This window comes from Polypterus senegalus, chromosome 9 (genome assembly GCF_016835505.1).
Source record: "Polypterus senegalus isolate Bchr_013 chromosome 9, ASM1683550v1, whole genome shotgun sequence".
Classification (NCBI taxonomy): Eukaryota; Metazoa; Chordata; class Cladistia; order Polypteriformes; family Polypteridae; genus Polypterus; species Polypterus senegalus.
This window is the reverse complement of record NC_053162.1, coordinates 842,529-867,933: the sequence shown is the minus strand read 5'-3', so window position 1 is coordinate 867,933 and position 25,405 is coordinate 842,529. Positions and strand designations below refer to the sequence as shown.

General features: G+C 42.2%; 1 protein-coding gene across 1 annotated transcript in view; it reads right to left on the bottom strand.

Annotated features, from left to right (window-relative positions):
* Nucleotides 1-25,405, bottom strand: part of setx (senataxin) — a 122,846-nt gene that overhangs the window by 8,460 nt on the left and 88,981 nt on the right. Inside the window, exons 19-23 of the mRNA XM_039762571.1 lie at nucleotides 22,327-22,434; nucleotides 15,588-15,775; nucleotides 14,908-15,000; nucleotides 9,292-9,459; nucleotides 8,951-9,049 (exon numbers count right to left, since the gene is read on the bottom strand). Coding sequence (XP_039618505.1) covers nucleotides 8,951-9,049; nucleotides 9,292-9,459; nucleotides 14,908-15,000; nucleotides 15,588-15,775; nucleotides 22,327-22,434 — 656 coding nt within the window. The remainder of the gene's footprint in view (nucleotides 1-8,950; nucleotides 9,050-9,291; nucleotides 9,460-14,907; nucleotides 15,001-15,587; nucleotides 15,776-22,326; nucleotides 22,435-25,405) is intronic.

Sequence of the window (25,405 nt, the reverse complement as noted above, 5' to 3'; positions counted from 1 at the left end):
TTTTGTCCAGTTTGCCGCTTTATATGCGTGGTCATGGCCAGCGGTAGCAGTTCAAGCAGAGGAGCTCGACAAACCTCCAGCATCATTTAAGTCTCATGTGTGGGAGCATTTTGGCTTCCCTGTTAAATATGTTGATGGGAAAAGGGTAGTGGATAAAAGCCCTATGAGACTGGCAACACGTCGGGCATGGCCACTCATTTAAAACGCCACCACCCTGATGTGACAGGACCCAAGACAATGGCTGCGCAACAACCAAAGATATCCGAGGCAATTAAGCAGTCCTTTACTGCACAATCAGACCGGGCTAAAGCTATTACAAAAGCTATTGGGGTGTTTGTTGCCACAGACATGAGGCCATATTTAAGGTGACCAGAATTTTTTGGGCCAATCCGGGGACATGGGGGGCTAGAGGAGAGTAGACTACTCCCCTCGTGTTCCGTGATTGAAGTTCTCCCATCACTACCGATGGAAAACTGAGTCGCACACACTGCAGATCACAACAGAAGCAGCTGGGGGTCAGACGCAAATACAAAAATTCACGCTGAAGCCCATCATTGAACTGACACTTCCTTTTAGCACTCATGTTGAATCACAGGAATCACTGCGCCAAAATGCAGAAACGGGTGGAAGAGCAGAGCCGAAACAAGCCACGCGTAGACACGGCCAGTCAGAGGCAGAGCACGGCGTGCCTCTCTTAGAATCTACAGACCACGAGTAGGGACGCTAAACACTACAGAGTATAAAGTGAAAGCTTATCAACTCGATAAGCTGGTGATTTCTCGCCGAAGTTGCAGGATGTGGTAAAGCATAACCTCCGTCAAAACACTGCGCACACACACCGAGTTCAAATTATCGTGGTGATGGGATACATTCAATAAAGTGAACCAGCTGAAACCGGGAACAAAACTGGGACGTTTGAGTGGGGACAGTTGTCCGAAAAAGGGGACTGTCCCCGGAAAATGGGGACAGGTGGTCACCTTACCATATTCTGTTGTGCAAAACAAGGGGTTTAAACATATGATGCACGTGCTTGAGCCACGCTATGATATTCCGTCACGCACTCACTTCAGTGACAATATCTTTCCAAGTATGTATGAGCAGGAAAAGTCAAAAGTTATGGCTGAACTGTCCCAGGCATCTTCTGTGGCCCTAACTACAGACGGGTGGACCTCCAGGGCAACAGAAAGCTATGTGACCGTGACCACTCATTACATCACAGCGAAGTGGGAGATACGAAGCCCTGTATTGGCACTTCAGTGCCTATCGAAAGGGTAATCTCAACAGCAGGGGACATAGTTACAGCAAAGAGATCTAGACTTTCCCCAGAAAATGTAGACATCCTCATGTTTTTGGAAAGCAAAATTGAAATTATAAGCTCAGGTCTGCTTTGCTTTCCTTTCTTCTTTTGATGATGTGGACATAAGCTAGTTTTTATTTCTCTCTCCAAGAAGCAATGATGCCTTAAATTGCATTTAAAGTTGTTTTTTATTTATTGTGTCCACATTAAAGGAAATAGTTATCATGCCCTATATTGCACCTTAATTTGTATACAGTACATACAGTAATTGAGTGGAATGAGTCTTGAGTTGAATGTTTTTTAATGGGCAAAAAAGGAGCAAGGAGGAACAGGATGAGCACTGCCAGAGACCTACAAAATGACCTCCAGCAGGCCACTGGTGTGAATGTCTCTGACCAAACAATCAGAAACAGACTTCATGAGGGTTGCCTGAGGGCCCAAATGTCTACTGCCCTGTGCTCACTGCACAGCACCGGGGAGCTCAATTGGCATTTGCCATAGAATACCAGAATTGGCAGGTCCACCACTGGCGTCCTGTGCTTTTCACAGATGAGAGCAGGTTCACCCTGAGTATATGTGAAAGAAGTGAAAGGGTCTGGAGAAGCCATGGAGAACATTATGCTGCCTGTAACATCGTTTAGCATGACTGGTTTGGTGGTGGGTCAGTGATGATCTTGGAGGCATATCCATGGAGCGACTCACAGACCTCTACAGGCTAGACAACGGCATCTTGACTGCCATTAGGTATCGAGATGAAATCCTTGGACTCATTGTCAGACCCTACGCTGGTGCAGTAGGTCCTGGTTTCCTCTAATGCACGACAATGCCCGGCCTCATGTGGCAAGAGTATGCAGGCAGTACCTGGAGGATGAAGGAATTGAAACAATTGAATGGCCTTCACGATCCCCTGACTTAAACCCAATAGAACATCTGTGGGACATTATGTTTCGGTCCATTAGGCGCCGCCAGGTTGCTCCTCAGACTGTACAACAGCTCAGGGATGCCCTCATACAGATCTGGGAGGAAATGCCACAAGACACCATCCGTCGTCTCATTAGGAGCATGCCCCGACGTTGTCAAGCATGCATACAAGCTCGTGGGGGCCACACAAGATACTGAAAAGCATTTTGAGTAGCAGAAATTAAGTTTTTGAAAAAATGGACTAGCCTGCCACATCTTCATTTCACTCTGATTTTAGGGTGTCTACACAATTGAGCCCTCTGTAGGCAGAAAACTTTTATTTCCATTAAAAGACTTGGCATCCTTTTGTTCCTAAGACAATGCCCTGTCGTTATTTGTATAGATATCCAACTTCATATTGAGATCTGATGTATCTAATGTGTTTCTTTAAAGTGTTCCTTTAATTTTTGTGAGCAGTGTACATTACATTACCATTTATTTTTGTGCAGCCAAAATATCACACAGCAACGGGTTTTAACAGGCCCTGCTCTTGACAGCCCCCCAGCCTTGACTCAAGAAGACAAAAAAAATGGAAGAAACCTCGGGAAAGGCTGTTCAAAGAGAGAACCCCATTGCAGGTAGGTTGGGCATGCAGTGGGTGTCAATACAACACAATAGACAGAGCAGAACACAAGTCATACTCAGTACAATATAATATTATAAGTACAGAGCAGAATTCACTATGACATCCCATAATAGAATTTGGATTTGTTTAGAGTCCTGGAGACCATCAAGTTGCCTCCCCCTATTGGCCATTGCACAGCAGAGTCAGAGCTGGGCCAGCCAATCCGATGACAGGACCCCTTTACCCAACAATCCCTGCGATCCTCCATCAGAGAGGACTTGACCTCAGGCAGGCGAAACTTGGCAGGTGAACCGTGGCACGCGCTCCATTTGGTGGCCGCACACTTTGCTACATTATTAACAAAGCTAAATAAAACTCCGCCCCTGCTCGCTTTGCTCACCCACCACCGGGTTTGGTTATCCGGATATACAGTTTAAAGAGATTGTTATTTTCATGGGAATCGTTACATATTCTTTCGATTCTGTGCTGCATCACTTCTCCGTGATCATAAATACACACCTGACCAAATTGTGGTTTCTTTGAAATTTAACTTGTCGTAGCTTTAATTGTTGCGGGACCACAGATTCTCATAGCGTATGGTCCATTATTGTGTAAATCTACGTTTTGAGCATCAAATGATGTGAACGCGAACAGATTATTGTAGTGTTTGTGGATTGCACTTTCACAGAACAACAAATCTTTAAATTCTCATGGATACACCTCTTCAATGGGAAGAAACACGACTTTTCCCTGATGGCAACATGAATTAGACGATCTACAAGTCTCCAACTTAAACTAAGGCCTTACAATATCTACATACTTCCGTCATATCACTTATGCCCATATATTCAACCGGTTTTTGCTGTTCCGTTTTTTCACCAAGTAATAATTTATCGTTTGTGCTAATGTGAGCTTTATTTTTTTTTGATACTTTGGAATTTTACTGCTTTCATAATCTGTAACCTGCTCTGCATGTGTATGATGCCAACGTTTTTGAACGTCTTTATGAAGTCTTTTATTTCTGACCCCAACTGTTTTCCACTTGTTGCAGCCCGACTATTACTTTCCTTATTTTCAGAATTTGCCCCTAGCTGCTCTTTCTTTTTCATTTAGTCGTTGATGTGCCATCTAGAACGTTTAATAACATTTTTAAGAGCTGGGTGCACATGAAGTGTATCTGCCAAAAGCATTCCAACAACTGAGAGGTTAGATGTCCGTGATCTTGTTTTAAACTGTTTGCAAGTCACCGTCTCACAGGTCTTCTTTCCAAAAGGTTGTAAAATCTACTCTCACGGGACGTCAAAGAGTCTTTCAAAGAAGATCACGTCTCGTCCCAAAATTTTATTATAATAGAGATTATTACTGCATTAAAACTTGAGACAAGTCTGCAAGGAGTAAACAACTTTAAACTCCCGCACCGATGAGTGTGTACTGCTGCTACAATTCACAAAAACGGGAAGCTCTGTGTGTACAAAGTGATGGGACCAGAAGGCCTGTAATGCACATATGAAGTGCTTGTGACTGCCATCAAAGAACAGACAGGGTTTAACTAAATGGGGTCTTTATTCTACTTAGTAGATGCAGCAACAATGGATTAAAGGAGGCTTGAATATTTTATTTACACCTCCTTGTTTTTCAACTTTCTGACTTTATCAACAAGGTTACCGTATAATGCAGTTAGATGTGGGAAGGCAAATGGTTAAGCAGGAGAAAGGATTGGAAAATCATTCAGTGCGACTCCTTTATCAGTCGGGGGTTCTGCTAATGTACGCGGTTAACATGATGGTTTGATGTAACCACATCCTGGTATGAATGGAACTGCTGCCAAACGGGATTCAAAGACAGGATGTGGAAAACATGGCTGTGAGGTGACCCTTGACTTCTGCAGATGTAAATGAAAGTGACCTGAATTCGCTTGGTATTGTCTGCTTTCTTTCACTGTTGCTCCCTGGGGCTCATGGCACTTACATTCCTTCAGGGGATTCCAAAAAAGGTTTTCAATAAAAACCCAAAGCCACTCAAGGCACTGCAGGAAGAGAACTTGAAACCGCCAGATAGAAAAAGAAACCTGTCAAGCAAATGAGACACATGGAAACACACTTGTCAAGCCAGCCTCACTGCCAACAGCAGCTCACTAAAAATATGCATGTAGTGCTGCGCCCGCCGAGTAGCTTTGGTTTCTGTGCTAAACCTTCGTTCCTCCTCCTGGTCCATCACAGCTGGTCGCCTGGCCTCTAAATCCTACGTTTCTGCAGTGTTCAGTAAGGGCTCATTGTCATACACTCATTTGGAGCGTGTTGAATACTTTATGTATGGATGGAAGGATCTCAACTATTAGGGGGGCTGCACTGCAGACACTGAACCTGCACCCCAGCCACAAAAACACATCGAAAGGGACTCGGCACTACAAAAGGAGGATAAACCATTAAATTACACAAAAGCATAAAAAGAGACTTTGTTCTCTCTAAATAACAAACAAAAGAAAACAATCCAACGACAGCCCTCTGGGGACACGTACACAGATCATCCTGCGGTCTACTGCGTCAGACGCTCACCACAACACAAATGCAATCCCCTTCTCACCTCTGTGATCCTCTTTCAATCTCTTCACCTCCTATAGCTTGCCAAACCTTTGCCTCTTCTCTACACCTCTGGAGACTGACTTATTAGGTTAGGAATGACAAAGGTTTGTGGAAGAAATGCACTCTGAACGTATCAAGGCACTGGAGAGTGAACACCTGAATGTCTGACCAACGTGGAACAATTCCACTGTAAATGGGACCACAGCAGCCAATCCCAGATGCTGCTCCTGGGCTACTGGAGCTGTGTGGCTCAAGCTCTACCTAGCGGCCAAATGGTCATGCTGTCCAAATTCTCACACCTTTTAAAAGGGTCAAGCCAGGCCCCAGGAGGCTACAGATAAAGAAATGCATTTCTGTAATGCCACTGCTCTCTCTAGGAGTGTGTGGCGTTTGGGAAACACTGCAGAGAATCATTTTGTGCTCAAGTTGAGTAATTACTCAACTGGGGTGCACCCAATAGTATTGGTCATGTAATCATCTTTGGGGCATCATGTGGGCCCAACTTTCTGAATCCTTTCATAGTTGAAACAGTTTCAGTCACTACCAGACCCACCTTTAGAGTCGTTTTCTTCCGCAACGTTGAGTAATTTCAAGGCACTCTGCTATTCCGGCTAGTGGTGCACTGGTTAGGAATCACAGTACCAGTTCAAAGTTTCAAAGTACCAGTTTACAAGATTTATGAAAAGTTAATATCTCGCTGCATTTGTTAAAGCCAGATATGGTCATTTCTTTTAGACACCATCCTCACATTTGGAGTCAAATACCTTGAGAAAGAGTTACTTGTAGAAGAATAAATAAACCTCATTTTTTGGACATCTTCGATCTCCCCTCTACATGGATGCTCACAGTGGCCGTCCTTTACCTTGAAAGCAGTTCTTTACCACTGTAGACAAATACAAACTCTTAAAACAGACGTTGACAATATACAAACAGTTGTCAGAGACTGCCATCCATAGACTACCAGCCTTAATGACATCCAAGTGTCAGACGGAGAGGAGTACAAGGGGAGCTTAATATTTGGCACACACACGGAGTTTGCGCCCTTTCTGTGTATACAGTATTTGTATGGACCATAAATATTGCACAATGTCTTTTAGCAAGCATTACTTTAACATCATTATTTGAAACCATATATGGAACACTGAACTGTGGGGATGTGAAATATGCTACACAGTCAACAAACAATGAACTGTACTGCTACACCACGTACTGAACTGGAACTCCATTCGTCCTGCAAATCACAAGGTCAGAGTGCATTCTGTCTATGAGGTCACCCTTCATTAATTCTCAGACTTTACTGAATACATTCCTACGTTGACACTAAAAACAATGGCAGATTAAACAACCAAGTTTAAACGTTAGGGAAAAAAAATCTTAAAGGAAAATGTGCTTTAAATGGAACTTCAGGTTTACCCAGGAGATGAACACACTGCCTGACAAGAACACAGGGGGACTTCCAACTGGCCTCCACCAGTGGATCATTAAAATACTGTATATACTTGCGTTTAAGTTCTCCTGTGGATAAGTCAGGGATTGATTTTATTGTATCATTTCCAGTATTTTATAATGTCAGTCGTTTTAAGTCGAATGCGGAAACTCACGCTATTGGTCCAAGAGATTATGACATGCTAATGCCCGCCCCCCTGAGAGAGAAATAAAAGGCTGTGTGCTCCGTGGTGACTATGTTTTGTGCCTACATGACCACCTGGTAATACCCCAACTGTTCTGAAGAGACGTTTGCACTGTTTTGTGTATCTCGCACCCTCATACACCTTCATATCGTAAGAGCAATCCTTATCTACGATGGAGCGTTCGATCAGAAGGAAATATGGAGCTGGTTTTAAATTAAAAGCCATTGAAGTGGCAAAAGAAACTGGTAACTGTGCTGCTGCAACAAAATTCAATATGTCTGAGAAACTGATAAGAGATTGGAGAAGGCAAGAAGATAGAAAAAAAATAAAAAATTAAGGGTCCCATTTTTGAACGGGCATATAATATAAGTCGGGTCTGATTTTATGATCAATTTTTTTTTTTTTGAGTTTCATGACCCGTCCTGTACGAGAATATATACGGTAACTTAACATTTTCAGGATTAAAAACCCCACAGTTAAGTGATCACTATTCAAATTATGAAACTGAAAACAGACAATCACGTAAAAACAAATTGAGATAAAAAACAGACATACATTAGGAAAATGATTCTTCTTTACATTTATATAGCACTTTTCTTATTCTCAAAGCACTTTTCAAACTCCCCACAGGGAGGACCCGGACGCAAAACCCATGTTCTCCATACTGCGAGGCAGCAGTGCTATCACTGCGCTGGGTACAAATCAACATCCAAATGTCTGGATGTCTCAGTGGGCACGGATGGTTCAAGCATCAAATTGCAAACTATGCCAAACCATCAAGGCACCACCTACAAAAAAAAAATGTCATCCCTTAAAACTTGTGGAACAAAACGAGGAGACTTGAGAGAAGCCAATTAGAGGCCAACACTCCCCATGAAGCGGGTACAGAGGTCAGTGGAGCCTGGCGTAAAGATGCACAGGTCAGCCATATCAAGAGGTCTGCGTAATTAAAGTGCAATTAAAACACTGAATGTGCTTCAACAGCAGAGGGAGAGATCACTGCTTTCATGTACAGACCCAATGGATTTGGTTGAAATGAGGCCTTAGTCCCAGGAAACCTTAGTTACTATCAGGTCTCAATCCTTCATCACGGTTCACATTTAAAAGAGGACGTCTCACTTTCTTATTCCCCCAAAATTGTCCAACAGATCAAAATCTCAACATTGAAATCAACAGTACATATGGAAGTTGTTTCACTGTCATGCACACATAAGAATAATAATTTCATGAATTACATCTAACCTACTCAGAGCACTTTATAGGCTCCAACCACCAATGTGCAGCATTAACAGGGATGAATGCAATAGCAGTAGCCTCAGCATAGCTTATGTCTTGGGGTGAGAGAAATGGACAGCCAATAAGGAAGACACAATGATTGGAGGTGCAGGCATGGTGGGACATCAGAATACTCTGTACTCTTTTCAGAAGGGAGTCAGGGCCTCAGTTTTGCATCGCACTGAATGGATGGCCCCAGCGTTTACAGCAGAGTCCCTGTTACTGCACTGGGGCATTGGAATACACACGCAGACCACAGGGTAAGCCCCCCGATGGCCACGCTAAATGCTTCTTCCAAGAGCAACCTAAGCTTTACCTAAATGGTCTCCCACCTAAATACTGGCGGAGCCCAAACTTGCTTAGCCTCAGGTGGATTACCTGTTCTGAGGTGTAGGTGCCACAGCACAGGAGCACCGATTCAGTAACACCGCTTAAGGGCACATCCAGAAAAGATGGATGATGACACACAGAAAATAACTTTTTGCTTGTTGTGCAAAATCAGCAGTTTGCAGAGAGTACATTCCAGTGACTGGGAAACACGCATCACATCTCCGTCATTTTACTCAGTTCTATTAACTGTACAATTGGTAAAGCAAACTGAAGACAATAAAGGGGGCATTTGGGGGAATAAGCCACTCACCCAATAGAGCCTTTTGAACTGCTGGCTCGTACACAAGAAACTATAATGCAGTCTTTCTCTTGACCCTGGAAGCCATCCACAGTGTCGACCTCCACACACCTGAAAACAGTAAATGAAAAGTAAAAAGTCTCACAATCACTTCAGGAACACAAGAGATTTAAACTTAGACACCATTTACATCGGGTGGAATGGAACAAACAATTAGCCATGACAACTCCCCAGGACAAAATGATTCCTTTTTGTTTTCTACTGTCTGTACTCCCATATTGAACGTAACAGGAGTTCAGACGCGACAGCCATTCAGTCTGGACGTATTTCATTACATGATTTTAAGAACTTACTGCAAAAGCTTCATTGAATCATTTTTCTTTTCTTTGTTGAGGATTTCTCGGATTCTGTTCTTCTGGGCACTATAATGAGTTATGACTCCAACACGTCCTTTTTGTTTCCCTACCACCAGTTTAATCAGCTCCATCACGAGCTTCACTTCTTGATGGTTGACATAGGAACTGAAAAACGGAAAACCAGAATGTAAGTTTTTTTTTTTTTTTTTTTAAATAAATCACCACCAATTCAGCAAAAATGTTTCAGAATAATTAGAAAGAAAAACCAAAATACTGCATAAATACAGGCAGGCACCCTGAGTTGGTCTGCCATCTTACTCAATACCACACAGGAGTCCCCACAGCTCTGTAAGGACGGAGTTTGTGTTAATCTGGAAACCTGCATAATATTCAGTCAAGCCAGAGGTCCACAGAATTCACTTAAATGTGTTGCTATAAAACTCATTACCAGAAATGCCTAGTGTGCGATATTTAAATAACTCACTCGTGATGAAATGACAACATGCAAGTACAAAAACATCACCACGAGGTACTCTGTACAGATTAGGGAGTCAGAAACTCCAACTTCCCCAGTTCAGCCAACCTACCTACTACAGGCATCTTGCAGGCAAAAAAAGTCCAGTGGATTGTACAGCGGCCTGTCATTTGATCAGCCACTGGTGCAGGCACAGCCACTGGTGCAGGCACAGCCACTGGTGCAGGCACAGCCACTGGTGCAGGCACAGCCACTGGTGCAGGCACAGCCACTGGTGCAGGCACAGCCACTGGTGCAGGCACAGCCACAGTAATGTACACCGAGCAGAGAACAGCAGCAGGCCAGCAGCCAATCACAACAGTTAAAGTTAAGAAGTATAGATAGTCTCCATAGTAGGCCACTGTCCACACAAGCATGACGGACTCAAATAGAATTTCTGCCTCAACTTAAAAGGCTGAGCCCAGAGGGTCTTCTCTAATAGCAGTTTTGGGGGCTTTATGTAGCTAAAGTCTCAGAATACAACACCAACTTTATTTATTCAGGTCATTTTAAGAAGACCCTCCACTTGGGACTGCAATTTTCAGTTTGAAATGTAGGCGACAAGTAATAAGGAAGAATAACCATTTGTGAAAAAAAAGATTAAAACGTCTGGAGTCTTAGGAGCTGAATTTATACACAGGAGTCATTAGGTCAAAATGGTGACGCAGTCCTTGCTGCAGTGTGAAGAGTTAAGTGTAGATCAGCTTATCAGCCAGTCAAGCCATTACAAGTCAGCGGTGCTCAATCAAAAATGAGTTATTTCAGTTGTAAACTTTTTTTTTTAAATTGGGAGATGACGACAGCTCCTAACCACAGTTAGTGTTGAGAATTTCAATGAAGACTCAATATGCTTTATTATTATACACTTCTATATCCAGCGTCGCTGTGAGTGGCAGCCATTCCAGCAGCTCCGTGTATGACTTTATCTTTTTCTCGATTATTTTCTATTTCACTGATCACTTCTACCACTTTCTTTTATGTGGAATCACTCCCTGGACACTTTTTTACTACTCGACATGGATTTTTATACACCGAGACTTGCCTATTCAAGAAGTCAACTTAAAGCACGGAGAAGAAATGCCCACGCCAGTGTGGTTCCCTATTTACCTGACAAGGTAAGACGACAATATTGGGGCAGCTGAGTCGACGCCAAGATAAGATAAAAGCCAAGCGGCTTGCGAGAAAGTGGCGCTATAAACCATCGGTGCCTTCTGTGATCCTGGGAAATGTGAACTCACTACCAAATAAGATTGACAAACTGGCTGTGCTGTAGCAGAGCGACGGGCACTAAGCAAACTCCTGTCAATCATGAAGAATTCACTGCATCTACTTAACAGGGTCATCTTCAGGCAGAGGTGTACCTTCAGTTCAGTGGCGTAGCTGGGGGGGCCGAGGTGGCGGTCCGCCTCGGGCGGCACATTTTTGGGAACGGCATTATTGGTCGGCATTATTGGTCACAAGACTCCTGCATCAGACACAGCAGTTGAAATGTATGAGGCAATGACAAAAATAAATAAACGTTACACCGATAATTTCTAGGAAGATATAAACCACCAATTTACAATTTATAATTTAATTTCGTTATTAATCCGAATGCGTTCTTGCTCTGTGCAGAAAACATCCCCACCTATTACTTTGGTTCTGGTTTTCGTAGCGTAATTATATTAAACTAATAATTAGAACACGGCTTATCAGTGCGTCTATACTATATTCTTGTCTAGTTGATGCTTACAAATATATATAAAAAATGATTGCTGTTTCTTTACATATGAATAAATCTATGCAAAATGTATCTTAATTTTTCTCTATACATCATTTTAACTTTCTATTGAAATAGTTTAACATATTCAGATATGTTGGAGGGCAGCAAATTGAAGCCCCACCCCACGTGGCACGAACTCGAGCTACGCCACTGCTACAGCGACAGACCTTTGTCACCGTCCTGCTCCACTGATGGACTGAGGAGATCGTTCCTCCCCCACACTTTTCATCTCTTCAATTCCACCCGGGGGAATAAATGCTAACATTATTCAAAGTTATTGTCTGCTTTTACATGCATTTTTACTACTCTTTAATTTAATATTGTTTTTTGTATCAGTATGCTGCTGCTGGATTATGTGAATTTCCCCTCGGGATTAATAAAGTATCTATCTATCTATCTATCTGTTAGTTTTAGTGCTGTTAGCTATGAAAGTCTCGGCCTAAAGCAGCTTTAAGGGGACACCATTTACTTAGCAGAAGGGCTCTGGCCTGCCCGACTTTTCACTTGCTTTGTTTTGAACTTCTGCGAGTCAGGGACGTTATGTTCTCTGAAGAAGTAAGCAGGCAGATTTTGTTTTGGGAATGCAGGTGCCAAGCTTCTCACTGACAGAAGACGAAACAAACGGCATACAGGGCCTGGGCCTGTGCGAGTACTGGGCAGGCTCTCAAGTTAGCACATAAACATACAAGCACTTCAATGCCATTTAGTTCTATTCAAACTCATCAATAATTTGGGCATTAAAATTAAAATAAAATGCAACACCTAGTTAGTCTGAGCTATAGAAGAGTTGATTATTGAAGGTTAGGGACTTTTCCCTGCACATAGATGCCTGTGAAGTAAGCAACAGCAAGTCAGACAAGTGTGCTGCTGTGTGCCACGGCTGTCTGTGTTTGTAGGTCTGTACATTACCACACACACACACACACACACACACACACACAAACACACACACATATATATATATATATATATATATATATATATATATATATATATATATATACATACACATACACATATATAAAGCATTTAAGCGAATATGCCAATGCTTCCTTATATATCCAAATATTAAAGTTACAGCAGAACACATTAGTTAGCTAAAATAATCAATTGTTAAAGGCTTGTCTTTTCCCTTCTTTCAAGCAGCCATGAAGCTTGGCTCTTACCAGTGAAGCTGTGCATCTTACTGGCACAGATGCCAATTATTTGAGCCTTACAGAAATGCTAGTGCAACAAGAACCATTAATTGGATTATGAATTGTGCAGTCCAGTTTTCTCACGTGGGTTCTCCTGATCCCAACTTAATTATAAGAACTGATTAACCAAAAGGCCAACGATCTTTGACAGCTCTGGATTAGGACGCGAGAACGAAGGTCAAGGTAATCGGGTGATGGATACGTCATTCAAGCTGAAGTGGTTGTTATGAGAAAATGGACTGGGAAGGAAATTTGTTATGAGAAGGTCTACTGGGAAGAACATTATTATGGGGATGTCTATGGGGTCAAAAGGTATTGTCATGAGAAGGTCTGCCAAACCAGGTGATTGTTATGGGAAAAGGTGCTGAGCGAGGTCATCATCGTGAGAATCCCTGTACAGCAGATGTTGGGGAAAGTGGCATAAGGGGGGACATTTTGTGATAAGAACTGTACTAAATTTGGGTCTGATTTCATGAACTACGATGGCTTTATGTGCTCTGCAATTGTTTCCTATAGCATGCAATAAAGTCTAAATTCTGACTGCCTTTCTTTCTGAAGACTCTGCTCGTTTTTTCTGAAGATTTCTCCACAACATTAAACCCCATCCCCAAACCCCCCCTTGAGTATTGATAAGTGGTGATGATAAAATCTTAATGATACCCACCCATCCCTACTCTGGACAACACCGTATGTGTGGCGAGACGTGTAAGTTCTACAGCATCAATCAAGTCCACGATGAATGAAACAAGCTGCATTAAACTATAAACTTTGGATATACGTGTCAGTCTGAACCTTCATTATTTTGAATTTTGCATCTTTTAACTAGCAGTAGACCACTAGGCCTAACTTCATTGCTTTGATATTTGTAAAACAACTTAATCAGCTGGGGGATAAATAAGATTAGCACGGGCGGCTGCACGGAGGAAAAAGACACCTTTGCAGCATAACCATGGCTAGTGAGTTTAAGATTATCAATCCTTTATTAATTACTTTTTAACCACATATGGAAAGAGGCCTTTAAGCTTGGGACGCATTACACACTGGGGGGAAAGAAAAAAAAAAAAGAAGATCTTCAGCATCACCGTGACAAGATGTCTACATCTCCCTCTGAAATTGGTGAAATAAAAGACCTGCACAGCCATAAACCAAAGCCTGAAAGACTTGTCATTGTCATCTCTGGCTAAGTATCCTCCATTACGACGCTTGCTACTATTGATTTTACAGTGTGTTAAAAGAGAGTACAGTACAGTGTGTTTGGCCAGGTCAAGGTATCATGCCAAGATAAGAGCTTAGCAGCTGAGAAGGAGCTTTTTAAACTGCCTTGGTAAGTGGGGCTTGGTGTTGAGACGCCCCAGTTTAAGGGTAACCACTTAGACTGCTCATGCCAAGCTAATATGGCAGCTGATAATGAGGGTTATGGAAAAGGGGCTTAAAAAAAGGTTACTACCAAAAATAATCTTTTGGAAGAGCATGGGAGAGGCGAGACTAAATGAAAAACGTACAAAGTAATTCACATCTGCTTTGCACAAACAGCACATTTTAAAAACGCAAAAAACAATCAATCAGAATTACGTTTAAATGCCACACCAGAATATCAAATGTAAAATTAGTCAATAGGTCTACTTTGTGCCAGGAGTCACAAGAATAGAGAACTGGAAACATTGAGACCATATAAATTTGACAAATCCACTGTACAATAAAACACTAAAGAGTGTGTGTGTGTGTGTGTCTTGTCCCCTGGCGCAGTACGATTGTTCAGTAAGACTTTGGTGCGATTTGTCAGATTACCTTTGGCGTCACAACTGAAATGGAAGTGCAAGTACTAAACACACAAGGAGACAACATACACGAGGCACACCGAGAGAGTAGCCTTCAAAGACAGACAGGATGAGTAAAAGCAAACAGGAGGTGAGAAAGAGTCCTCGAAAATAAAGGCAGCGTTGGAGAAGCAGGCTTTATGGGAACACACTCAGAGGTAGTGCCAGTGAAGAGTGGCTCAGACAAATGCCAATACAGAGGACTGGCACTGAAGTCCTTGGCACTACGTGAATGACGCGAATTTAGTGCTTAATATCACGCAGGGGGCATACAACACAACACACACTCAAGTGAGTGGCCTTAAAATCCAACCTGTTACTTACTCTCCTTCCTTTGTTTCACGGCCATCCAAAACATCAAAGATGCAATACGGCTGAAAAGGCCATCTGATGCTGCATCTCTGCTCCGCTGTAGCTCTGTGAGAGAAGGAAAGGAGATTTAGCAAATGACAGGTCATTAACAGCACAATCATGAATACTCTGCCGTGGGCAAACACTTCAGTCTTTTGTCTTCTATTCAGCACACTTCATTAATGAATAAAACTGGAGTATTTTATTAGTTTTGACAAATTCAAAAGGGCTTAACAGAATAAGATGCAGAGGACAGAAAAAGAAAAAAAATTCAAAAGTGCCAACTAAGAGGCTTAGCTTGGATTTTGTCCTTTGGCTCTCAGGATTATAGGACACTGTGGCCTTTACGGTTGTACTGTTCGTGTGGGATCACCATTATGACAATGTATAAAAAAAAATGGTAACAATACGTAGGCAAAGCAAAGTACAGTAAGCCGTGTAATTTACAATCTCAAATGCTAAAAATGAAAATAAAAACAAAATCTGTGCAAGTTCATCACAACCTAATTGACTGACTTAAAACGCAAAACTGAGCTGAATCTGGAATGATCAAAAATACCTAAAAATAAACTGAACTGATATTGAAAATGAAATTTACGAACTTTAAAAAAAATCTAAAAGTGAAAAACACTTCAATGTTAGAGAGTTCTTACCCATCTGTTTTTAGAGCCCTATTGTAGATGTAATTTGAAGGAAACAGGCATATATCAGGGTGCATTCTGTACTGCATGGTAAGAAAATTAATCGGGTTTGGGATGCTGGGGTTCTGCTTAATATCCCGGTGCAGGCACTTCCACAGCCGAGCCATCAATGACTGGTCATACTTTCGCTCTTTGGCTTTCTAGAAAAGAAAAACAAAAGCCAATAATAAGCAAAACAAACACACAAAGGAGGCAAAGGCAACACTCAGCTCTCCTTTCACGTGGCAGCAGATTCTGTACACACATTTACTGGACCACAGAAAGGGCCTAAAGTGCACACAAACACAGAAAGCCATTCTGAGATGTGACAAGATCAAGGACTTGAGACTTCAATTCAAGGCTTTACATTTCAAATTCCTTCTTGCCAAATCATTGTCTGCACTTCATGTTTTTTTTGGAAATAACTGCTTGTTTAACAAAGGCAGGAGTTCATCCCAACCACCTTAAGGTGGTCTGCAGGACTGGAGTTGAGGACCACTTAGTTAGCTTATTACTTTTTTTCCCCCCAATTTTATTTTAATTGTATTGATTTTATTGTAATCATTCCATACAGATGGATCAATTTTTACAAAAAATAGAATTGATAACAAATCAACCCAACCCCCACCCCGAGAAAGACAGCAAGCTCAACGGAGTCAAACGTAAAGCTGGTCACAATACATAAATCGATGAGTGGATAAATGAGGTGGATAAAAAAAAAAAAGAAAAAAAAAAGAATTTCCTCCGTGCTTTAAGAACTTATTCTAAAATATTACACATGAGATCCTGCCAGGTTTTGAAAAAAGTTCTGCACAGATCCTCGAACAGAGAATTCAATTTTTTTCCAATTTCAAATATAAAACATCAGTGACCCACTGACTTAAAACAGGAGAGTCAGGATTCTTCCAGTTGAGCGAGATAAGTCTACGTGCTGATAGTGAAGTAAAGGCCATGACAGTTTGTTTGTCCTTCTCCACTTGAAGCCCCTCTGTGAGCCCACCAAACACAGCTGTTAGGGTTAGGAGGGATTGGGACACCAAGGCTGTCTGAAAGGCGCTTCAACATTTTTGTCCAGAATGATGTCAATTTGGTGCATGTGCCCAAAATGACCCAGTGAGGCTGGGAGCTCGATCGCAGCGTTCGCAGGTTGGATTTCGCCCTGGAAACATTTTGGAGAGTTTTAGGCGAGGCAGATGTGCTCGATATATAATTTGGAGTTGAATAATTGTATGCTGTGTGCATATGGAGCTCGAGTGAATTCTCTGCATTGCTACCTTCCACTCCCTTTCTGATATGTTGAGTGAGATGATCCTTTTCCCAGTGTCCTCTAGGATCTTTGAAAGCGAGAGACTGTAAAATAATTTTATATATTGCAGAAATGCTGTCTTGAGTCCGAGACTGAGCAATATTTTAGTTTGGTTTAACAAAGCTTCTAATTTGAAGATAGTGAAAGAAACGTGTTGCTGGAAAGTTTAATTTGGAATGTAATTGTTCATAGGATGCAAAGACGTTGTCTATATAAAGATCTCCAAGCAATTTAATCCCAAATGTTTTCCAGATATTAAAAACTGCATATGTTTGGAAGGTTGAAAAAGGTGGTTCTCATTCAGAGGTGCCACAGATAAGATTCGTCATCGTAAAATTCTTCCTGCATTGGTTCATATTCTGAGTGAGTGAAGCACAATTGGGTTGTTAGTATATTGGTGATAACTTGCATGTATTGGAGCACAAAGCAGGGAATATAAAGAAGTGCTGCAGGATTTTACTTCTATTGCTGACCAGCCTGTGCCTGCTGTTCTATTTGTGTCCAGGTTTTTATAGCTTGTATGTTTGCTGCCCAGTAATAAGACTGAAAGTTGGGTAGAGCCATGCCACCTTCGGTCTTCTGTCGTCGCCGGGTCGCTCTTTGGATATGTGGAGATTTCGAGTTCCAAATAAATGAGGCTATGGTTGAATCTAATTGCTTAAAAAATGATTTATCGATGTATATTGGAATGTTTTGAAATAAAAGAGAAGCTTTTTGCACTTCATGTTTTTTGCCACAGAAAACAGTCTTGTTTTATACTCGCACCTCTGCAATGTCAATGGCCAGTCAGCAGCCCAAACGTAGCCATGTGGAGAGCCACAAACTCTGGAAGATCTGCCATGCAGTTTCCCAGGTGGAACCCCAGCAGACATGGGATGGCATTCATGAGACTGCACTTCAAGCACACTGAGCTTTGAACCCATTCTTGTCAAAAACAGATGCATCATTTCACAGCATGCACATCACATTCACCTCTCAGAGTTTTTTATGATGAAGAACGTCATCATCATCATCAGACAAACACTAATAGGACATCTCCTTCAAGTTCGACAACCTTACTCAGCATTGTGGCCCTGGAACCTAAAGTGCTGACCTCAAGTTGCTGGCTGCATAGTAGACATGGGGACTTTGTGCCTTTTAAACTTTAATGAAGTCAAAGCCGGGACGCCAGTGGGCTGCCTTTTTAAAGCTCTCAGGCCTCGTCAGCAAGAAGGATTTCATTTCTACATTTGGGCTTTCTACTTGAAAACAGCACTACTGTTTCCAAATGGAGTCCATCTAAACCAGTAGTTGCCACTTTCAGTCCTGGGGATTCCCTGCAGCTATGGGCTTTTATTCCAACAAGCTCCATAGTCGGGGTATTCCTCTCATTCTTCACTAAGCTCATCCTTTCAGTATTTTATTCTAAGAGATTCAGAAGCACACTTATTTTTGCCAAAGTCTTAAATGATTTCATTTCCTTGGGTCATTGCCTTTTTAACTCAACCTGTTCTGTACAGTTTGCTCCCTTAACACTTAAACTGCCACATACTTGGGGGTTAATGCACCCCTGGATGCCAAATACTTTATTGTTGCACTTTTTAAGTAAACTTCACAATTCACAAATAAAATGTGAAATTTGAATGGAAAGAGCATCACAATTACTACAACTGATCATTTTACACACTGCTAATGAACTGTAAAAACTATAGAGAGACTACTGGAATAATGCGTACAAAGTGCAACGGAGGCCATGGATGAAATTCAGTAGATCACTAAGCCAACTGCGATTGAACGGGCTGCACGCAAACACACAGAGGTAAGCGCTGATGCCGGCAGGCTCGTCTAGTGCAGCGGCTCAATCCCAGAGACGGTGATGTTGCAGTTCTGCCGAGGCTGGCAGTGCCCATGAGCTGGCTGCTCAACGAATATACGGCACTGACTGATCAGCTTTGGCGTGCTGGCAAATTGCTCTTTGAAACAACTATAGCCGGTTGCAGCGTTCAACGAATATACATCGCCGAATATACTCGCCCCCTGTGTGCTGGCAAATTGCATTGGGAACCAACTATAGCCGGTTCCGGCGGTTTAAGGGTTAATTGTACCTCAATGCTGACCACATGGAGTGAGGAGCAAGGACTTCAGCACAACATTCACTTGCTTCTAAGAAATTCATAATGAGCAGCCATGTCAAACCGGCAGTGAAGGCTCTGCTCTTCTTCAGTGTTTTTTGGTCCCTTAATTGTAATCCAAAGGCCAATGATTAGTAATGTGCACTGCAGACACGGGGACAGACTCGACAGAAAAGGGACAATTAAAAAGAAAGCAGCAAAACATAAGATTTCAAGTTATGTGAAAAAATTCAAACTTATGAATCTGACAGAATTGTTTGTAGGCCAACTAAGCAGCAAAATCAATTACAAGCAAAACCAAAGACGGCAAAGTCACTGAAAAATCTGTTGGAATAAAAACCTGACCCTGACAACGGACCTTGAAACCACTGAACTACACAATGACCCTTCTGTAGTAATCCACTGGACAAACCATGAGCTCCCTCAACTCTTATGCGAACTACAGCAGGAAGTTTTAAAACGTACACGCATGAAGGAACCTCTTCTCCCAAACCTATGAACAGCAAGTTACCAACATTCCAAGCAAGAACCACGACGCAGACAGAGGCCAAGTAATGGACTCTCATCTCACCTGTGACCTGGAGCTGACGGTCCATTAAAGCCAAGAGAACATCATCCACATGCAAGTGAGGTACAACTCTCAAAGTGCATCATCACCACGCTGCACCCTGACCTTCTGTCCATGAAAACTCCCAAGCTGCTCGGGAGATGACAGGTGAAATCCACCAACACTCTAAACCTGATGTGACAACAGTAGTGCTCAGAGAGCTCCTGCTTTAGAAATGCAAGACCAGAATGGTAAAGAATAAATGTCCCAGAATCCTATAGTTCAAGAGCCCTGAAATCAAAGACTATACTGTATTAAAAAGTGTCTGTAGAGAAGGTTGGCAAACTCTTTCAAGTAGCGTCCTTGCACTTCACAAGTCATGAAAAGTCTCCCATGATTCCACTTTTTGGACGGATCTGATGGAGAACATCTGCCAGCGCTATGATCAACATATGAAATGGCCCTCAGGAAGGCAGGTCAACAGTGTTGTGGCATTAAAGTGCTCCTCACACCTCTGGTCAAACTCCTCAGAGAAGAAGATCAGTCTAGCAGACATCCCGCCTTAAATGTCACTTATTTACTTAGCTCCTGCTTTTCATTTGGATATTCGTGGCAAAGGAAACCACAGCAGATAATCGCAGCTTTATTTCAAAGTGGAACACAAATAACTAGCCAAGATGGTGTGGTGGTTAAGGCTTTGGACTCACTTGACCCATCTGTGCGCCAACTGGACAACCAAAGAAAATGTAATCAATTATACCATAAATGTTGTAAGTTGTCGTGGCGTCAACCAAATACGTAAGCGTAAAGGCCTGTGTGGCCTGAAGAGAAGCGCAGTAATAAGGCATTAAACGATTAAAGTCAAAGTGCTTCACGCTGATCTCGCATGAGCAGCAAACCTCTAAAAACAAAACCGCTTAATACGGCAGTAGCAGGACAAGCAAACTGACCCCAAACTATGGAATTAGAAATCTGACTCAAGTTTAAGTAGATAATGCAAAGAAAGACTTTCTAGAACAAAGTATTGTTAAAAACGGGGTCCCTTAGGCGCTTCTGCTGTACTTCAGTGACACACACTACTGACCGATTCCACTCGAGGTAACAAGCGGCTTTACTCAAAAGTTAGATGCCTTTAAATGTAGACTAATGGCTCCTTTAGGCAGATTGGACCACAACCCGACTCCTCTTACTCCCAGTTACACGCCTGTTATTAGACAGCATCCTGGGACCACCAGAACAGCGAGAAGGTGGAGGCTCAAATGACAAACTACGAATTGATGTGTGAGTCACATGGGGACAATACTGAGGGACACTGTCACTGCATCAGATTATATTAACTCCCGACAGTACATTGCTTTCCAAACAAGCAGCTCTGGATTACTAAGGAGGTAAAAGGTCTCTTAAATGAGAAAACGTGAAGAGCATTCAAATCCAGTGACAAAGAGGCTCTGAAGGACACACAGAATACTAAAGAAAAAGCTGAGTAAAGGAAAGGAAGCTGAAAAGCTAAAAAAGAAAAGAAATTCACTCAGAATAACATGAAGGATGCCTGGAATGGCCTGCGTATCACTACTGGACTCAAGCAATCTGGGGCTCAGGTGCTAGAAAGGCATGTGGACAAGTTTTTCTTCCCCTCCCACCGTCTCTTCTAATAACGAGTCTCCCCACACCATCCTTATTACATCAAAAACTCCTACCAGTGATGAGTCCATCTCGGACCATCAGCACAGACTGACCATAACTGAACACCAAGTAAGGAGACAACCGAGGAAGCTACACTCAGGAAAAGCTGCCGGACCAGATGGAGTCAGTCCTAAAGATTTTAAGGACGGTGCTGATCAACCTTGTGGTGTCCTCTGTCACCTGTTCACTATGTCCCCAAGGCTTCAGAAAATGCCACTGCTGTGGAAAGCATCCTACACAAAAGTCCAAAGAAGGCAGGCGCCTCTTCAACAGAGGACTACCGATAAGTGCCACTTACATCTCACATCAAGACGACCTTTAAGAGACTGGTCTGGGACTATAAGAGTCCTCTTGTGGTAGCCCACCTGGACACACTACAGTCTGCCCATCAGAGAAAGATTGGAGTGGAGGATGTAATTATCTATCTGCTCCACAGGCAGGACAAAGCAGAAAGTACTGCGATTTGATTTCACCACTGCCTTCAGTATCATTCAGCCATCCCTGTTAAGGGGTAAACTCTGAGATATGCAGGTGGGTGAGCCTGTGGTGTCCTGGATGATGGACCATCTGTCAGGCAGATCGCAGTTTGTGAGACTCGAGGACTCTGTGAGCAACACTGGAGCACAACTAGGAAACTAGTCTGCTTTTTATAATAATATTACACCAAGTCGTGTCACTTGCAGAATTTCTCAGAAGATTCTGCACTAATGGGTGTATTGATAAAGGAGACACAGGAGAGGTTTGTCTCTTGATGCAAAAAGAATTGGCTGCCAAGGAACAGGTTTATTGATTTCTGATGCATCAAGGAGCCTATTTAAGGAGTGGACATAGAGGTGTTCCACATTAACGACAGGCTGGACTGGTCTCAGAACACAGAGGATCTAGAAGTGCAGAGCAGACTCTTCTTCCTTCAGAGACACCACTCCTGTAATGTGGGAAGTCACATCCTTCACATCTTCTACAACTCTGTGATGGCCAGCGTGATTTTCTACGCTGTGGTATGCAGGTAACATCACTTCAAGATAGATGGACAATGTTATAGAATATATTGTTTTTTATTATTACCTGTGATACAACTGTAGGGGGCAGCTGCTCAGGGTCTCCAACAAGGACCAATGTGGCACATCTGTAGGTAAGTGGAATAAGAGTCTCCGTCTCAGTAGCCTGCCCAGCCTTTAAAACAAATCAAGAAAGGTTAATGACATACAAAATGCATGTGTAAGTTCACGATTAAAAATACAGGCCCACTGCCTCAGACGTTCTTGTGGCATGAAACAGGAGGGCAGCCCCACAGTTTTACTCAACAAACACAATTTAACATTTTCATCAAGAATAGACAACTGCAGAACTACAGGGTGGTCCAGATCTAATTATGCAAATTTCATTATGCTGTAACTTCTTAAGTTTATTACTCCGAGCCTGCATCCAACTGAATGGAGGACAAGTGGGACATTACATGGAAAAATCAGTGAACTAATTCAATGCAAGTCCATTTTCAGTTATCTATACTAATAAAAGGCAAAGCCCTCACTGACTGACTGAGTCACTAATTCTCCAACATCCCGTGTAGGTAGAGGGCTGATACAGCTTACTTACAAAAGCTAAGCAGGTTTCATTTCAAAATTCGACAAACAGTCATAACGATCGACAACGTCCGCCATGCTAAATTTTCTTATTTATGGCTCCATCTTCACGAAATTTGGTAGGCGGCTTCCCTGCACTAACCGAAACTGATGTATGTACTTATTTCAGTGGTATGATGCCACTGTCGGCCACCATATTGAACTTTCCAACGGTCTTCGTTACTTATGGGCCCATCTTCCAAGAAATTTGGTATGCGGGTTCCCAACGCTAACTGAATCCTAATTATTTATATTTATATCTCACACACACACTATGGAGGAATATTTTGGACAAAATGAAATAAATAAATAAATGCGTAAATAAATAAAAGTACTGTGAAATGTGAGCATAAATAAATAAATATGTCACGAAATATGTTTTTCGTTGCTTATTTATTTATTTCATTTTGTCCGTAACATTCCTGCAAACCGTCATGAAATAAAACTGTCACTTTCACTCGTCAAAGTTGAGAGGGTGGGCTCTAACACGCCCTCTAGTTACTGATTGGTGAATCGATAGCACAAGAATTAGAAAAATGCTTACTACTGCCGATGAAATGCATTCTGCCGAAGATATTCCGTATTTCAGAGAGAGAATTGAAGATTATCTTCGCCACGGGATTCACGTCTCCCTGCTGATAACTACAGCCTTTTTATTTAATCCACGGCTTCTCTGCTGTTTTATTGTTCGTTTATTACGATTATAGTTATTGTGTAGGTATTTTAGACTTACTTTACATTGTTCAGGTACTCATTTCCTTTATCGTTCCAACTGTACCCCCATTAACATCTCTATCGAGGTGATCACCATTGATCAGAGAACTGTCACTTACCGAGTGGTTTCCATGCCCGGAGATGCCGCCTGCCTTTTCCATTCTCTGTGTTACATATTGCACGGCCATATCAGGCTCACTCTTGATATCCATTGTGTCTTATGTATTGAATGACTGGACAGGTTCAAGGTGTGGACTGATGACGTACAGGAGATAATTAGACTACACAGGAGCACTAGAAGAGTGAAATGCTTAAGACCTTCACCTATGGATCTGCATGTGAGTTGATGGCTACCGCTGAATTGTTCGGTTGTCACTTTCAAGTGTACCGAAATGGCCAAATATTTTACACCTTTGGACAACCGCCAATGCCTCTTAAACATCTTAGACTCACAGGTGACGATTTCAGTAGTGGACACTTTGATGTTTATGAATGTTTAAACTCTCAAAAGCTGGATGTGATTTTATCGATGAAACCGGTTGTGTGCTTACAACGCTTGACAGATGCCGAATGTCACTTCAACACAACAAGTTCTACAAATACTGTCGTCATTGAAACAAACCATGAAACTCAAACCGATTACAACAGCAGCAATCCAAGCTGTGAGATTTGAGACAAGATTACTGTTCACATGGCCGACTGTACGTTACATGCTCAAGAGTAAGCTCAGCGCACAGCTTGGTCAGATTACAACTGGAGGGCCGAACTCACAACGTGGTATACAAAGAGATCCTTAACAAATAATTATTGGAATATTTTCCCTCAGTTTAAAAAAGTTTAATTTTCTTCTTAATAAAAATTTTAATGCAGTACTTTGCTGCTGCGAAGCGCGGGTATTTTGCTAGTTACAAGATATTTCGAACAATTCTTTTGTCCTGTATTGTTTTTCTGCAGCGTTGCATTAAAAGTTGCATAATTCGATCTGGACCACCCTATAAACTACTACAGACTTTACCAACTTCACAGTGTGTGGTGTGTGCAAGAGAAAGTGTTATGCTCAACATCTGTAAGCAAATTCAAAGGTTCAAGAAACAGCCTCTCACACTCAGAATGATGGCTCACAACGTTTACTTTTTAGCTAAATCACAAGTCTTGTGTGCCGCTCAATGCGCCAAGTCAGGAAAGCTCAGATGTCTAAGCTCACCAATGTCTAGCGGTCCTTGCTGGGCTACATAACCTGCGGGTACAGCACTTCTTCCCCCCTCCCCCACCCCACCCCACCCCACCCAAGGTAGAGCAGATCATTACTGGCACACAACTCCTTCCTCTTTCGGGTGTAAGTAACCCACAGTGCCTTAGAAATGAGACCACTTTTCTGCCTCATCTGTCGGAGTCCACAAGGACTTGCACCACTAGATTCAGGGGAGTTTTTAACCCTCCGACCATACGATTACTCAACAGCCACTGCATCAGTTACTGCCCGATGTCGAATTCAAGGCCTCCGTTAGTCCTGCACTGCTGTCACTACTCTGTGGGACACACTCAAGTAAGAATGTCACTCTGCTGCATACACATAAAGGAACTGGACTCGCTTTGAGATTTTCAATTACAAATAAATAATTAAAGGGGATGAAATTTAGAGGCACAAAATTTAAGTAACCAAGATGACCACCAAGATAACATTTTCCTAAAAATAATTTAGTACAATGCAGTTAAGTGATTAAATTCACTAATGCAACATGTTGCAATGCAAATTAATACAAAATCCATAAGGAAAAGCTGCACTGCAAGTTGCACACTAATAAAAA